This window comes from Diaporthe amygdali, assembly GCF_026229845.1.
Source record: "Diaporthe amygdali strain CAA958 chromosome Unknown NODE_2_length_3802984_cov_64_841326, whole genome shotgun sequence".
In the NCBI taxonomy this organism is placed as follows: Eukaryota; Fungi; Ascomycota; class Sordariomycetes; order Diaporthales; family Diaporthaceae; genus Diaporthe; species Diaporthe amygdali.
In genome coordinates, this window is record NW_026517022.1 from 1,316,640 (window position 1) to 1,332,396 (window position 15,757).

General features: G+C 54.7%; 5 protein-coding genes across 5 annotated transcripts; 2 read left to right on the forward strand and 3 right to left on the reverse strand.

Annotated features, from left to right (window-relative positions):
• Nucleotides 1-790: 790 nt before the first annotated feature.
• On the reverse strand, nucleotides 791-2,987 carry J7T55_011749 (uncharacterized protein; the record flags this gene model as incomplete). Its single annotated transcript, XM_053136565.1, has 4 exons — nucleotides 791-1,058; nucleotides 1,128-1,260; nucleotides 1,316-2,813; nucleotides 2,877-2,987. 4 exons carry the CDS (start codon nucleotides 2,985-2,987, stop codon nucleotides 791-793), a joined length of 2,010 nt encoding a protein of 669 aa, XP_052999554.1.
• Nucleotides 2,988-6,084: 3,097 nt separating this feature from the next.
• J7T55_011750 (uncharacterized protein) lies at nucleotides 6,085-6,894 on the reverse strand (the record flags this gene model as incomplete). The annotated part of the gene is made up of 1 exon (XM_053136566.1): nucleotides 6,085-6,894. The coding sequence occupies one exon, from the start codon at nucleotides 6,892-6,894 to the stop codon at nucleotides 6,085-6,087; it is 810 nt and encodes a 269-aa protein (XP_052999555.1).
• A 1,407-nt stretch (nucleotides 6,895-8,301) lies between these two features.
• J7T55_011751 (Mob1/phocein family protein) lies at nucleotides 8,302-9,932 on the reverse strand (the record flags this gene model as incomplete). Its single annotated transcript, XM_053136567.1, has 3 exons — nucleotides 8,302-8,851; nucleotides 8,943-9,404; nucleotides 9,910-9,932. 3 exons carry the CDS (start codon nucleotides 9,930-9,932, stop codon nucleotides 8,302-8,304), a joined length of 1,035 nt encoding a protein of 344 aa, XP_052999556.1.
• A 1,105-nt stretch (nucleotides 9,933-11,037) lies between these two features.
• Nucleotides 11,038-12,832, forward strand: J7T55_011752 (uncharacterized protein; the record flags this gene model as incomplete). Its single annotated transcript, XM_053136568.1, has 2 exons — nucleotides 11,038-11,428; nucleotides 11,565-12,832. The coding sequence occupies 2 exons, from the start codon at nucleotides 11,038-11,040 to the stop codon at nucleotides 12,830-12,832; spliced, it is 1,659 nt and encodes a 552-aa protein (XP_052999557.1).
• A 1,170-nt stretch (nucleotides 12,833-14,002) lies between these two features.
• J7T55_011753 (calcium proton exchanger) lies at nucleotides 14,003-15,607 on the forward strand (the record flags this gene model as incomplete). The annotated part of the gene is made up of 1 exon (XM_053136569.1): nucleotides 14,003-15,607. One exon carries the CDS (start codon nucleotides 14,003-14,005, stop codon nucleotides 15,605-15,607), a length of 1,605 nt encoding a protein of 534 aa, XP_052999558.1.
• Nucleotides 15,608-15,757: the final 150 nt, after the last annotated feature.

Here is a 15,757-nt window from a genome sequence, read left to right on the forward strand (position 1 = left end):
TGAGCAGACATGAAGGCACAATTTCACTCGGCGATATTGGATCACCTTTCGCGTGCCACATGGCACCATGGTTATTATGCTTTTCATTTCCTTTTTGTTTTCCTTTGTAAGCCTAGCAAGGCACGGCACATGCGCTGTTTCCATCTGCCCAATGCCTCAATCGCACGCTTTGCTTTCCACGGTTCTGTATTGTGTTTCGAGACACGCATGGCGCCGAGCGCAGTTTCTTATCCTCTCTCACCACCCTGAGTTCCCACTGCTCGTGCAAAGTTTCGCTACTTCAGAGTTCTAATTGTTGTTCTCCCCATACGTTGCACTGCTAACGCCGGAACGAGAGTGAAACAGCCGAGCTTCGAAGATGAATTGGTTGAGCTAGAGGCTAATTGCCTTTTGGCGAGGTCTCACCCAGCCACAGCCGCATCAATCCTGAGAACGTCGACTCCTGCTTATTGGCACGCTGAAATATGACCGCAGGGGCGTCTTGAAGGACGCTGACTGACAAACGACGTTGCGTCGCTCGCAGATGCCACTTTCTGTCGTATTTTGATGCTTGCTCTCTACCCCTCCTTACTGGAATTACAACCACAGGGTGGTCCTCACCGGACCAGCCTCTATTGACGTGGCTAGCAACTGCCAGCGGCCTCTTAAATAACAGTATCTCGCTGTCAAAGGCTTCCGGATTTCTCAAACGCACCGCTCTGTTGGAGCCAGGACGTATGATAGGGTGATCACATGATCGCGGCTAATCGATAATTTCTGATCTGGTATGGTGTGGCAGGAAATTGGTCCCCTATCCTGCCATAAGAACGTCCTCTTCCAGCGGCTCGGGAGGGTTGGCCTGTTGATGTTTGTTCTGCATGTGTCTTCGCCAGTTATCCTTCCTCGGGAATGATTTGCCGCCTCCTTGTTTCGAGTAAGCGCACCCCGTCACAGTGCAGTGATATTTTCGCGTCTTGTTGTGCTTGTCGTTGATGTGCCGGTCGAGATGTGTTTTTGTGCCGAAGCGCTTGTCGCACTGCGGGCATTGATGCGGTCGTTCGTGGTAACGTTTGTGATGACTGTAGGTCAATGTAAGCATACAGAATAGAATTAGCTCAGAGGAGCACGGGCAGGCAAACAGAACGTACTTCAACTTGTGCACCTGGTCGAATTTGCTTCCACAGATCTCGCATGCAAATGACGTGGGTTTGGGGGACGACGAAGTCCGATCTTCCGATACAGAACCCTGTGATTGGCCGCTCATGGTCGTCTCCAGGTATTCTTTACAACTGTTAGCGCGCTGTAGCGGCATTCTTGGATAAACTCGGCATCTTACCTGTGGTCGGTTCGTAAGAACTTGAGGGGCGGTTGGACATTGATGAGCGCGGTGAGGGAGAAGCGGTATAGTTTGACCCCGTGAATCGAGTCTCAGGAGACGTATGATTTGATGGAGATGGGCCGTATGCATATTGATCGAAACCAGGCGACGAGGAGTCGGAGATATCTATCACAACTTGCTCTTCGTTTTGAGGCATGGCTTGCCCGTTGGTGGTCACGTCCATCTGGGTTGGGTGCCGAACGACTGCTTGAAAATGTGGGCGGTCAGGTTGTGTCGAAGGTTCGTCCTGGGTTGGCTGGGGAGGTGGTGATTGAGCCGGCGAGTAGTAATCGGTTTGTGAAGGAGGAGACGGCTCAGATGGGGGAGGGGAGTTATCAAGTTGAGGTGGAGGCGAATTTTCAAGTTTCCAGATTTCCGTATCTACCCAGGCAGCCTGTTCAGCGGCAGTTGTTGGTTTCATCATCTCCATCGGGTTGACCGTGCCAGGAGCAGGTCGGTACGGGCTGGGTGGAGGCTCGAACCGCTTTGGGCTGGATTCAAAAGGAGGGAGGCCTCTGGTGGGTGGCGGAGACAGGGTGTCACTTTTGGCCTCAAGTGACCTTGTCTGTTCACTCTCTTCGCTGCTCCTCTCTTCCTGCTTGACCTGAGGCGATGCTGGACTCGGCGGTGCGCCAACGGGATTGAATGCACTTCCGAGGTGTTGTTTGCCAGCGTGTGGCATGACCGATTCCACTATAGAGGCTCCAGGCATCCCAATCAGATGGATGAATTCTGAGCCGGGGCCAGGCGCTGGCAATTTCGGCTCCTCTGGTGGCGACAGAGGAGCTCCCGAGTAATAGTCTGCTGCTGCGCTGGTGTAGTATTCGTCGGCTGCTCCTCCTCCCGGAGGTTTGTCGTCACGTAAATACGGTACAGCGGGAGCGTTTTCAACGCGGTCATCGTCGATTTCCATGTCCGAGACCCTAGTTCCCGTGCCACGAGACTCGCTCCCGCTTCCGCTTGATCTCGTGCTTCCCCGTTTGAAGATTTTGTTGCTGAATTTGCGGAAGGCGCCTCCCTTTAGCGACTGCGACCCGTGTAAACTACCCGTAGCCGATCGTGACAGAGATTCCGGCTCCGTAGTCAAAGTTCCGAAAGTCCCCTTTCGATCTGGCTGTCCCTCCGGTGGGGGAGTAAATGGGCCCTGAGCAACGGCCGGGGAGGCGTTTCGGCTGGCTGCCGCAACGGCGTCAGCCAGAGAAGGGACACTGGGAGCGGGTGAGCACGAGGGTAGCGAGTGGCGTGCAACGGTAGGCGGTGGAGGAGGCGCATGGTGGTATACGATGCCGTCCGGGCCGTATTCTTTGCCGATTTGCGAGTCGCGATCGGACAAGGTGCCAGCAGTGGAGGCTATTCGGCCTTGGGAGAGGCGGTTTGCGGGATATTGGGAAAAAGTCTGGGAGACTGGCCGAGAACGCATAGGGGCGGCGCCCATCCCGGGGCGCAGAGCATCTTGCTGTTGGCGTCTTCGTAGTCGTCGTTTTCTCCTCGATTTTAATATAAACGGCAAACTACACACGAGTATGAGGATGACGGCTGCAAAAGCGCCGACAGTAGCACCGGCGATGGTGCCAGGCGACGCATCGCGAGCCATGATGACATGGTCACGGGTGATTGGTGATGGCGACATGTCAGGAAAGAGAGGATGAAGCTGAGGATTGATGTCGATCTCTCGATACCCAGCTGAGTGCTGAGGGCGCCAAGAGGGAGGTGAATCAATGTCTCTAGCAACTCAGGCTAATTGGCCGGGGGTGGCGCAGCTGGAGGCCGAGAGACGGGACGGGGTGAGATGAGGTCGTAGTCAATTCACAGGGTCCAGACCGGGGGAGACGATGAGGCTGAAGGACGACGAAGACGACAAGACGACAAGACGACGCCGTCAGCGGTACCGACTGCCAATGGGGCTTAGGCCCTCATAACCCGAGTCGACGGTGGCTGGCGGGACCGGACTGCTTCTCGTCGTCGCCGTCTCGGTCGGGGCGTAGCAGCGGTGGGAATGCTGCAAAAGCTGGTAAGATTGTCACTGGGTGACGGTGGAAGATGCAGCAGATGTGATTCGGTGTGTTCGGCCCCTCATGGTCGAGAGGGTCGATGACGGATTGAAGTTGCAAGAGGGCAAAAGCAGGATTTGAGGCGAAGGTGAACTGAACCGAATCAAGAGGGAGAGATGGGACGAGGTGAGATTGGGTCGGTTGGTCGGTCAATTGGACTGGATAGGATTGGCTTCACAGGCGGTGGAAGGTGGGCGGTGGGCTAACAGTCGGAGAGCCGGACAGCTGGGATCAGCGATAGGGAGTCCAGGTGGCCCAAGGTGGTCCAGGTCCAGATGGTCGTTGGTCGTGTACCAGGTAGCCCAGTGCCAGCGAGAGCAATGCACGCACGACGCACGTCCGTCTCTGACGCTTGCCCCCGTGGTGGATTCAGCCTCGCAGCGGGCGAATGAATGCTTGCCTTGCTGCCAGGCGGGGGTTATTTTGGGTGGCTGTCGTGTAGGTGGATGGCACAAGCGAGAGGAAGAGCGGAGCTGGGGGGAGTCTGTGTGGATTTGAGGCGTTTGTTTGAGAGAGGTACCACACGATTATTATGTTCCCGGATCGACGATGATCTTGGTAGGGAGCCTGGGAACCAGCCCAAAAAAAACCTTGGAAGAGGGAGGAGCGGTGCGGCACGCACACGCAAAGCACACGCAGAGCACCGAGCACGCAGAGGCGTGTGTCTGGTTCTGCTGGTGTGTGAGGTAACCTTGGTCTGTGCCACAGCACCGCTTGGACTGCTACGCTACAGGACTGCAACTGGTGAGAGTTAGCGGCGACGAGGAGGGGATCCCCTTGGGTCTGCTTGGGTGGCTCTGGCAGGCTGGCAGGGAAGGCCTCAGAGGCTGGAGACGCAGCAGACGCAGAAGAGGCAGGAAAGGGGTCGGGATTGGCTGATTGGCTGATTGCACCAGCTAGTGGCCACTCACAGCCGGATGCCTCCTTCCTCCAGTCCTCCCACCCCACACCACCTGCCCACCTGAACAGATTCTGAGTTTGACGGACTCCCTGCAGCACAGCTGGTGTCTAGCAGACGGTCACTTCCCGTTTTGTCTCTCACCGCGACGTCTCCGGCGCGGCCAGCATATCGCGACCAACCCGCAATGTGACGTTTCGATGCTGCGCCAAGTACTGTATACCACCAGCTTCCATGCCACACCACTGAAGCTTCCACCTCCACTCAGATACACATGCAGTAGATGCATGCTCTTACTACACAGCACAGCACAGCACAGCACAACACAGCACCTTATCCGCCTTCTGAGGAATCTTCCTCGGCTTTGTCCGAGGTCTTGTTTTTCAAAGTGCTCATCGATCAACCCCCGGGCATGGCAAGAATGGATCCAAGGCCAATCCCAATGGGCCACGCCGTCACCACCACAGCGAATCGACCCATCCATCATCTCGGCAAACGACAACAGTAGACTGCTCTGCTTACCTACCCTCTGCGCTCAGTACTAAGTACTCAGCACAAGAACACCGAGACAACCAGACGGTCAGGCCGCACAGCTGCGTCACGACCCAGCTGCCATCGCTGCTGCCTCTCCGTGGAAGCACCGAGCTGCCAACCTGCTGCATCGCCCAATGTCCAACCATCCCTATCTCTTCTCCTCCCGGCTAGTGCTCATCACTTCCTCAATGTCCAAGTCAAAACAAACCCCCAACCATGTCATTCCACAGCGCAGCACAGCACGGCATGACTTGCAGGGCACCCCGTCCCCACGGGGACAGCCCGAACTGCTACAGCCACACTTCTGGTCTCGTTCTGTCGGGCATCCAGCTACCTACCTGCATTGCTACTGCCACACGCACACACACACACACACAGAGTACAGTACAATAACTTTTCTTTACGGCCCAGGCATTTCATAAACCCAGCCTTCGGGTATTATATTCCTTACTGCTACACTATGTGCTGTTTGGCCCGCCTTTCGCATACTTCCATCGACCAAGTGGTCGACGATTCATTTGAGTCCATAGCCAATAATAACCCTTCCCAATAATGATGATCATATCGTGACCACGAGCACGAGGGCAGTGTGTTTCGAATCCATAAAAAGACGTCTCTTGTCCACCCCACGTCCTTGTCAAGACATCCTCCGTATGTGACAGGCCGAATGGCGGAACACACTTCACAGAGCCGACGTTCTGAGGAAGATTTTTAGTCTTTTCTCTTGCAATCTCGACTTCTCGAGCCGTGCGGGAGCCAGGTCCAATCGAAACGCACAGCCCAGTGGTTCCTGTCAGTCCGAAGAGTCTGTTCTGATATAGTTCCACTGCTTTCTTGGCCTACCCCTGTTTTGGATAAAAGCCACTGATCGGAGCGGGAAGCTTATTATGGCGAGACTTTGCGCACAGCCAGAGTCAGGCACGTGGGGGCTTGTCCGCACCTCGTTAGGACCCTCGTTAGAGCAGCTAGTCTGTTGACCGGTATCCCCGACCACATCGTCACCGCTTCGACAGCTTCATTCTTGCGGCCTCCGAAGAGACGCCACCCGGCGGCAGCCACCCGATTGTGGAGAGCTAGTCCCTTGGTTGCTAGTCGTGAGGCGCCCGGCCTTCCGTCCAATCGGTAACTCCTTCCAATTCAGTTTCCCGGAACGTGAAGCCTCATGGGACAGCTTTTCCCAAGGACCTTCTGCGGAACCTGATACAATTTCAAGCGTGCTCGAGTTGATCGATTGGCCGAGCCGCTTACAAGTCCTGACCTTGGGCAAGCACGCAGTCTCCCTTTGCGTCTGTCAACCAGATCTTCTCACCCATGTGGTTTAGAAAGTATAGCGCGTCAGTTACGCTGCTGCGGTAGACACGGTCGTATATTCCTCTGCCCATGAGGCCCTGTTCATGCAGATACTTCTGCGATACCCATCTTATTTCCGGCAGAGGCCCGTCTGAAGCTTCTGATGGGTATAATCTGTCGTGCTCGTTTAAGCTATCGAGCTGGTCCGACTCATCTGGTTCGCCCAGGTCGCGTTCGTCACCTGCGTCTGATCCGCCAACCTCTTCCGGGTAGACCATAGCTCCGACAGTTACACCCGGTAGAGAAACGGAAGTAATGGGCTGGAGGCTGCCGTTAGGTTGGGAAGCTGTTGCCATCGGGCCTTCCTCATCGTCTGAGTCGACGGCCTCAGATCGGGAGCTTTGCAGCTGACGGCCAAGGTCGGCCTGGTCCTCTCCCCGACGGCCGGCCCCATTGAGGCGCTGAATGAGATTGAAGGCCTCAAGTCGGTCTGTCTTGTGGATCTCCCTCAGCTCGCTCTGGAGCTGGTCCCAGTGTCGTTCACGCTGGGCCGCTGCCTTCCGCTCGCTAGCCTCAAGCCATCTCTGGTTCACCTCTTGCTCGGTAGAGGGGTCGACAACGTGGCTCGCTGCATGCCTAAAGTTTCTGGCAACATTCGCCGAGATGGCCTCCTCTCTCATTTGCCTCAGCTCTGCATGGATCTCGTTTTTGCGCTGCGCCCGCTGGCGCGCACCTTCCGACCACTGTTCTTGGTACGACGACATTTCCGATGTCGGAACAGTAAAAAGGGAATCAGATAGGGATGTCAGTGGTAATGTAATGTAAAGTTGCCTCTTATCACAGTGATTTGCAAGATGAGGGATGGGAGCTGAGGAGAGCTCCAGTATTGTTGTTCAGGTGAGTGTGTCTGTATTGTGTGTCTGGATATGAAAAAAGCAACCCAGCTTTATGATAACCATGGAGACCAGACTTGGCTAGTAAGAATTGCTCAGAAAGACCATGAATTGCTCAGAAAGAAATATTGCAACTGATGGTGAGGTTCGGCAGGTCCCCTAGTCTTCCCTCAAGGTCCCGTCTAGCCTTTGTCGCCGCGAGCAAGTAGCTGGCAATGCGTGCCATGGTGCGCCCTGAAATTCATTTCGACTACAAAATGGCTTAGCAATGTTTGGGCTATGTGTCGCGTGGCCCTAGTCGGGAGGCATCGAGCCAGAGGAATTGACAGAAATCCACGGATGGTCTGCTGGAGCCGGCACTTCTGTTGCGATAATCATGTCCTAGGCCGTGGACCACGGGCGCACATACCTATTCGACAACGGTATAGTCAGCTATAGCGAGACCCGACTGCATCGTCTCTAGGCTAATGAAGTTCGTGGCCCGGCACGTACTTGCCTACGGTACCTGGGCCGCTGGGTTGGGTTTGAGCCCACACGTGATTTTGGGCAGGCACGGAGCGACCATGTTGCGTCGTGTTTGGTGCAGCATTGAAGTCATGAGGAAGTAGGTGAGTAGGTAGGGATTACTAATAGCTAGGAAGGGCATTCGCTTTCTTGGGGCTATTTGTGTCCACAAGATATGTACGGTTAGAGGGAATAAGATAGCCTGTTCTTCGCGATGTTCGTTTATACTGCCGGCGCATACTAGTCACCTTGATAGTCGATGTTTTATGATTTGACTTCCAGACCGGTATGGCCATGCTGTGCTTCTAGGAAGACTAGGCTTTGGGCGAGGACTCAGGGGAGTGAGTGTAGGTGGACTTTCAACACGACTGGAAAGCACACTCTGATGACGGGTGTCTGGGCACGGACTAGGTCACGAGAGGTTGCACGTAAGCACCCAAGACAGCCGCAAGGCATAGCATCTCCTGTGAAGAAACGGCTGCTGACTCCAAGATGTCTCGGCCAGCAAGGTAAGTCAGTGGTAAGATATGCGAGTGCTGTTATTGTGCGCCTATTCCCAAAGAGTAGAATCAAGAAAATTCTAACAAGGCTTGCAATGCCATGCAATTTCTGCTTTTTCTGCTTACTACAGTCTTATGCAAAGATGGTCCTCTGATTCCCGTCACGGGGGACCTACATTATCGTGTAGTGTCCCTGCCTCTCCCACCAAGCCGGACCCCCGTATCTCGCTCGACGAAATGAGACTTGCCCAATAACCGTCAGGTCACCCAGCGCCTATGGCTGAATACCGGCCTTGGCCAGCAGGGTCTGGCCGGCGGCCAGGTTCGCCATCTGGTAGGCCTTGGACTCGGGCGGGAAGGTGCCGTTGGCGGCCCAGAGGTCGATGAGGGGCTGCATGGGCTCGAGCTCGTGGGGCCGCAGCAGGTCGAGGTTGGTGGCGGTCAGCAGGAAGTGGCTGAAGCAGCTGTTGAGCTGCTTCTCCAGGTTGAGGTGGTAGAAGGGCTCGATGAAGTGGGCGTGGTACAGGTGGGCGTAGACGCGGAACATCTGCAGGAAGATGGTCTGGCAGATGGACATGAAGTCCTGGGGGAATCCGCTGCGCCGGCCCACATAGTCGCCGTCGGCCGGGTTGGCGATGCTCGACAGCGACTGGCCCGAGCCGAGGGCCGGGTTCAGCGCGTACGACACGCCGGCCGGGTCCGTGGGGAACACTTGTGTGTTGTCGATCTTGCCCGATATCCACCGCTGCATGAGGGTCATATACTCGAAGGCAGGCAGCTCGATGGGCTCATATCGGCTGTTTAGCCATGTATATGAGTGGTTCCTGGTAAGGGATTAGCCGACGGGCTTTCAAAGGACCCAAGAGTTGCTTGCTGGCTAGCTGGCTTCCATGAGTCTAATTGGCGTGGACTTACGGGCCGGCCGTCATCTTGGGGCACGTGGTGGGGTTGCAGATGTTGGTGCCGTTCTCCTCCTTCTCGTAAATCACACGTACAAAGTGCCACAGGTTGCGGTAGTGCTCAACACATTGGTGGGCAATCCATTCGCCCGGCTCGACCGTCTTGGGCCGGGCACTGAGGGTCATAAAGTTGCCCTTGACGATGTGCTTGGCATAGGCCGGGTTGACCCATGCCGGGAGAGGGTGAGGCAGGTGGTAAGATTTGAGGACGTCATCCCCGTTGGCGCTTGAGGCCATCGTGACGCCGACAGACTTGGCGAGGGAGTCTGACTGAGGCAGCGGCGGCAGGACGCTTTCTAGGGTGCGTCCTCTCTGCTGCTGCTCGAGTGTTGGGGATGGGACTGGGGGAATAGAGTCCTTTGGTGTCCCAGGACGGCCAGAGTTCTTGGATGCTCCTCGTGACTTGCTTCGTGACCGTCTGTGAGGGATATCAGTGACGGGTATTCAAGTGGTGACACAAGTGTATGAGTGAGTGTCAGGGGTTAGTGGACGGGGATGAGACTGGGTTCTTCTAGTCGCCTTGTCCAGCGGACAAGACACGATGGGCATGAGTCTGGTGGACACGCAAGAGGCAAGCTGGGCCTATGGAGGAGTGCAACAGGCGCCAAGACAAGTCAGGGAAGGGCAGGGAAGGGCATAGGGCATAGGGCGTATCTAGGGTATGTATAGCACTCATGCTCGTGACAGGTCGCGGCAGTGGACAGTGATGCGACGGCTGGCGGCAGCCAGGCTTAGTGCTTGGGCTTGACCCGGCACAGCTGCGTCTGCCGTCTGCGTTTGCGTCTGCAACCTGCAATCTGCATCTTCCATAGATACACATTTACATGAATCTGTGTGTGTACATAGATGCGTGCATGCATAGATACGGTGACAAGGCAGGGCGGAGAGGATGGGGGGGCCAGGCGGTCAAGGACATTACTCACAGTCCGGAGAACAAACTTGACATATTCTAGGGGGCAAAGTACCTGTTGTCTCTTGTCCCAATGGTGGTGAGGGCGGAGGAGAGCTTGAGCTTTGGAGCTGTCAGCCACGGGGGTTCCTTGGTAGGTTCCTGGGTAGGGTGAGGGCAGGGTGTTGCATGAACCGTCGTCGACGTCTCGAGACAGACAGACAGACCTTTGACACGTCCTCCGGGAAGATCATCAATGCCAGTCCTCGCCTCAACTGACAGCAGTCGCAGAAGCAGAGACAATCGGGGGCCCCAGCAGGCATCCCTGATCTCAGGGGCTGCTTGCTCCACGCCCGCTCCACCCGCGCACCCGCAACCCGCGCCTGGGCCTGCAACTCTGCGTCTTGCCAGCCTACCAGCTTGCCAGCGCCCAACATCCAACTGGCTGGCTGCCCGAGCCGGGAAAAGGGTTCCCAGGCAGCCAGGAGGAAACCCTGGCCCCCCGAGGGCGCTAGGCTGAGTCGAAACCTTGGGACCGTTGGGCCAGAGAAGCTTGAGAAACGTCAAACGCGGGGTCAGCCGCCTCGAGTGCCACTCAAAGTGCTACTTGGGCATCCCTACCAGACCTCGGAAGCTGCCATTGAAACAAACGTTGAAATTTGGACGTCTGCTCTCGACCAAGCAACCATATGCCTGGCTCACCGACGTATAGCCTTACACCTCAGCGTCCTGACCTCGGCACGTCTGTCTGTTGACGGCAACAGATGAACATGCCTGGCGAACCCTATGAGCTCCAATCGCAAGGGGGAAAGCTGTAGATTCAACGATGCTACCCTTGGACGTCATGTCTCCTTCACATGTCTGTGCATGTACGTACCATTGCAGACGGGACATCGGATAGTTGCCGTCGAGGAGCAGATTCACAGACAGTTTTAGTCCAGAGATGGATCGCGACTCTCAGAGCCAACATGCGCTGTTGGGACATGGGTCGCCCAAATGCAATATCCGCTGGAACCAACAGCCACCGAACTGCTCCAAGTGGGCCAGTGAACCGATATAATTACCATCTCATTTGGTCCCAGCCGAAGCACCACCTTCGTCTCGTCTGGTTTCATCCCACCAGCCTTATAATCTCGGTGACAATTCCGAGCCAGAGTAGACCATGTTTGTCAAGCTCGTGCTTGGCTCTGCACTGGCCTACGTCTTCTGGAGTCTGTGGTGCATGGAGGTCAACGCGCGCAAGGCCCGCGCTCTCAAGGTACCCTTTGTTCGACTGCCGGTCGACGTGACGAACGTGTTCTGGTTGGTCCTTCAACGTCACGTATGGGCTGTCGTCGACCGCCTCCCTTTCCAATGGTCTGCATACCCCGACTTCGTGCGCTTCTCTCGTCGTGATTGGCAGTTCCGCGAGAAGTCGGATCCGGCAGTCCGCCTGGGTCCTGTCTGGGCGCTTGTTACTCCGGTTACAATCTACCTCAGATTTACAGACCCTGAGGCTATCAAGGAGATCTTTGCGAGGCCGTCCGAATTCATCCGCCCTGTCAAGGAGTATAGTAAGTTGGCGATGGCCCCACCATGCGCTTGATAAGGCTCTGACTGGTCCTGGCTTAGAATTGTTGGAAGTGTATGGGCCATGTATATCAACCGCGGGATGGGATGACTGGCCGCGTCACCGCAAAATTCTTGCAGCACCATTCAACGAAAGCATCATGAAGTCTGTCTGGGGCGAGAGCTTGCATCAGACGAAATCAATGGTGCTGTACTGGACCGGGAAATCCGCCGGGATTCCAAGTGTGCAAAAGGATATGCGGACGTTGACACTCAATGTTCTTGCTGCAACAACCTTCAATCAGCCGTATGAGTTCCACGGGTCAGCGGAAGCGCAAGATGAGGTGGGAACCTATCGCGATACGCTTCAGGCCATCATGACTGGAGCTATACTTATGATGCTTATCCCTTACCGCTTTCTGCAAGCTCCCTTGCCAGAAAGTTTTGTCAGAATCGGCAATGCTGCAAGATCTTTTAGACGGCATATGTTGGAAATGCTTGACAGCGAGATTAAGGCTCTGCAAGAAAATCGGCCCGGTTCTGGCGGTATGATGACTGCATTTGTTCGTGCATTGGACGTTCATGACAAGGAGGCCGACAACGCCCCCGACGTCAAAGTAGTCCGAGGTGGGCAAAGAAAAAAAGGTCTTTCTGTCGACGAGATATTGGGAAATCTGTTCATCATCAACTTCGCTGGCTATGATACCTCAGCAAGCACTCTGGTCTTCACCTTGCACCTTTTAGCAGTCCATCCTGAAGTACAGGTTTGGCTAGCCGAGGAGATCGCTGCCCTCGCGGCATCTGCGGGTAAATCGATTGAGGAGTGGGACTACCGCTTGCACTTCCCGCAACTCAAGCGCTGCCGAGCTGTTCTGCTCGAGACTTTACGTCTGTATCCTTCTATTGTTGGGCTGCCAAAGTGGACAGGCACCAAACCTCAAACCCTTGATATCGGCCACAGGACACTTGCCATCCCTTCCGGTGCTTACGCTTTTCCCCATATAATCGCCATACACACTCATCCTCAATACTGGGATGAGCCGCATAGCTGGAGGCCATCGCGCTGGATATGCTCCTCGCCCCATGTCGCCACAGGCAAGAGCGACAGTCCGTTCTCGGGGGGGAAATCAGCCGGGAGGGAAGAGCTGTGGGAACCCGCGCCGAACACATATTTCCCCTGGTCCGACGGCCCTCAGAGCTGCCCTGGCAAAAAATTTGTCCAGGTTGAGGTCGTGGCTATCTTGGCATGCCTGTTTAAGTCTCATCGCTTGTCTGTGAAGAAGAACCCCGGCGAAAGCGAAGAAGCAGCCAGAGCCCGAGTGATAAGCTGCGTGAACGAGGTGAACATGGAGGTAATCCTTCGGATGAAGGATGCTGACCGGGTGAAGTTGCTTTGCACCGAGGCATAGATGCTGCGGAAGGCAGCCGCTATAGCAAGCTCTTGCAACTTGTCGTCGATCAGCTTACATAAACCGATGTTTCTGAAGGGGAGTGTCCTAAATGTCCACCAGGTCCACTGTAAGCACCAGGTCGGCCCTTGCCTGTTCAACAAACATGTGTCAGATCACGGTATTAGCCGCTGTCAGATGGATTTGGCGTCCGCACTACTGAATAGCTTGACGTCCAGGTGCAGCATTGTATATTCCGCTGTATTGATAAATCTCAAAGCCTTCCATGACTGGACCAGATCTCACGAGTTAATAGTAATTGGGCTGGTCGGAGAACCGGGATTGGGGCTTCGAAAACACTCTTAAGCTACCACCATCCAGCCATTGAAAGATGTACACCAAGGCATTTTCGGTGAAAATGAGCCCAAAATTTGGGAAGGATCTGTCACGTTTGCAAAGAACCCTTACATACAGATGTGCGATTGACAGAAGAGACCAGGATAAGGGGCTATTTCCCCATGAGGACGTTGACACCGCTGCCCTGCTGACCACCCACCCGAACACAAACACGCCCCAGAGGTCGTGTCACATCATAATCGAGATGCTTTGTGCCAAGTAGAAATAAAGATGTCATCTTCATGATTAAGCCCCGTAAGAATGAAAGGGGATGGGTCAACCGCTTCACTCATGCCATAGGACGTGCTTCGTGCCATCTTTAGGGTCGCCGCCCTCGTCGCCGACCCTCCTCAGCTAATCCTGTCTTTACGCCCCATGAAACTCCGAAAGAATCCGGCGTATCATGGGCCATGCCTGAGTGAGGAGAAGGCCATCACACATGCTTACCTATCCATGCAATACAAACTGGAGGCCTATTGTACTCAAGCGTAAACGCCTGTGGCTTGCAGGAGCGGAAGCCTCACCCACAACCGCGGCCAGAGGAGGTGTGGTGGGGGACTCAGCTTTAGCTGAGGTTGGGAAAGTGACAGCCTCGTCAAAAAAGACGCGATAGATAAAGGCCCTGTACAAGTCGCTCTCCATCTTTGCCAGTTGCATTTTAATTGTTATCGATCTGTGGCTCGTCTTTCTCGTTCCCAGTACGCACAGCTGATTCCTTTCTGAGCCAATTGAAAAATATAATCGAGGACATTTACACGCAGATATTTCTAAGTATCAAATCATTCAAGACCAATCATGGCGTCAGATCCGAAAAACCTAGGGGTAGATCAGAGGACCGACACGCTTCTGATTGACAACAGGCGTAAAGCTCATCGAGTGTTCCGAACACTCGATCGCAGGGACCTATTCAACCCTTTCAGGCACATTGCTTGGTACAAGCCGTCCAAGTTCTCCACCCCACAAGGTTTGTCCTATCTTGCGATACTCACTAAAGCTTTGGCATTTGAACTAACAACAAAAGACAAATCTCGCACAACCATCAGCCTTTTTGGATTCGAGTACAAGCGCTTGAAGATCAGGGAGCCGCCGGAAGAACCATTCACACTTGCGAATCAGATACAGAGAACAGTGCTCACATCGTGGATCAACGTCCTGCTTATATGCGTACCGGCTGGAATCGTTCTCTCGCAAGTTAGGGGTGGCGCCCCCGAAACGTTCACACTGAACTACATTGCTCAAATTCCGCTCTGGTTCCTGTGCGACTACTCGTTGGAAGAGCTTGAGAAGTATATCGGTGTGACGGCCACGGATTTCCTGGACATCTTCACCACCAATACCGTGCAAATAATCTCGAGTGTCCTCTTGCTCCTTGACGGGAAGGTCGACTTGCTGCAGACATCGCTAATCGGAGGAATTCTAAGCAATATCTTGGTGCTCCTGGGCCTAAGCATATCGTTCGGGGGGGCAACAAACATGGACCAGCGCCAGCAAGAATTCAATCGGACTGGCGCCCAGGGTTCCTCGAGTCTCCTATCGATCGCTGCGACGAGCCTTCTAATACCAACAGCTGTGAAATTGCTGGACCAAACATCAAACGAAAATCTGGTGCGGCAGTCTCGGGGGGTCTCCGTCGTCCTGCTGTTTGTCTATTTTACATATTCGCTCTGTCAGATGTGGACTCACAAAGCGGAGTACAGAGCATCAGGCAAGTCAAATGTCACTGCATCTGCGATACAGTCTGCTACCGCGAGCGGTGTATCCATTGGAATTCAGCAAATTGGTGACATCGCATCCCCAAAAGCCCTGGGCATACCTTCGCCGACGAGGAGAGACGTTGCTTCACCCAGGACTGTCTCCTTCATCCAGTCCCCTCGGCCTTTCTCAACCCAGAGTGCAGCCGTCGACGACGAACACGAGGAAATCCATGGGCCCCAGCTAGACCTTCCGGTGGCAGCAGTCCTCTTCACCGCCTCCATCGTCCTGCTATACTTCTGCATCGACGCGACGGTCAACAGCATCTCGGCACTCACGGAGCAGACCTCGCTGACCGATACATTCGTGGGGCTCATCCTCCTGCCCATTCCGAACTGTGACTTTGCGCCCATCTCGCTCGCCGTCGACGACCAACTCGAGCAGACCATGAAGTACACGGTAGGGCGGTCGATCCAGACGGCGTTGCTGGTTGAGCCGGCTGTCGTGCTCCTGGCGTGGGGCCTGCGCATTCCAGATGTCACGCTAGCTTTCGATGGATTCGAGGTCGTGAGCTTGTTTACAACAATCTTGCTTCTGAATTTCCTCGTGGTGGATGCGAAGGTGCACTGGGTTCATGGCATCCTGCTCCTTGCCGACTGGGTGTTGATCGGGATCGCGGCGTATTTTGTACATCCACAAATTGATTGATATTGAGAGGTCAATTTGAATAGAGTATCACACCCCTGAGAGATCGCTCACAACTTGCACAATGTAGAAGAGAGGGAATAGCATGAGATCAAATAATGTGAGAAATAGTAAAGGAAAAACAGATCAGTATTGAAGCATGGTACTTGCAGA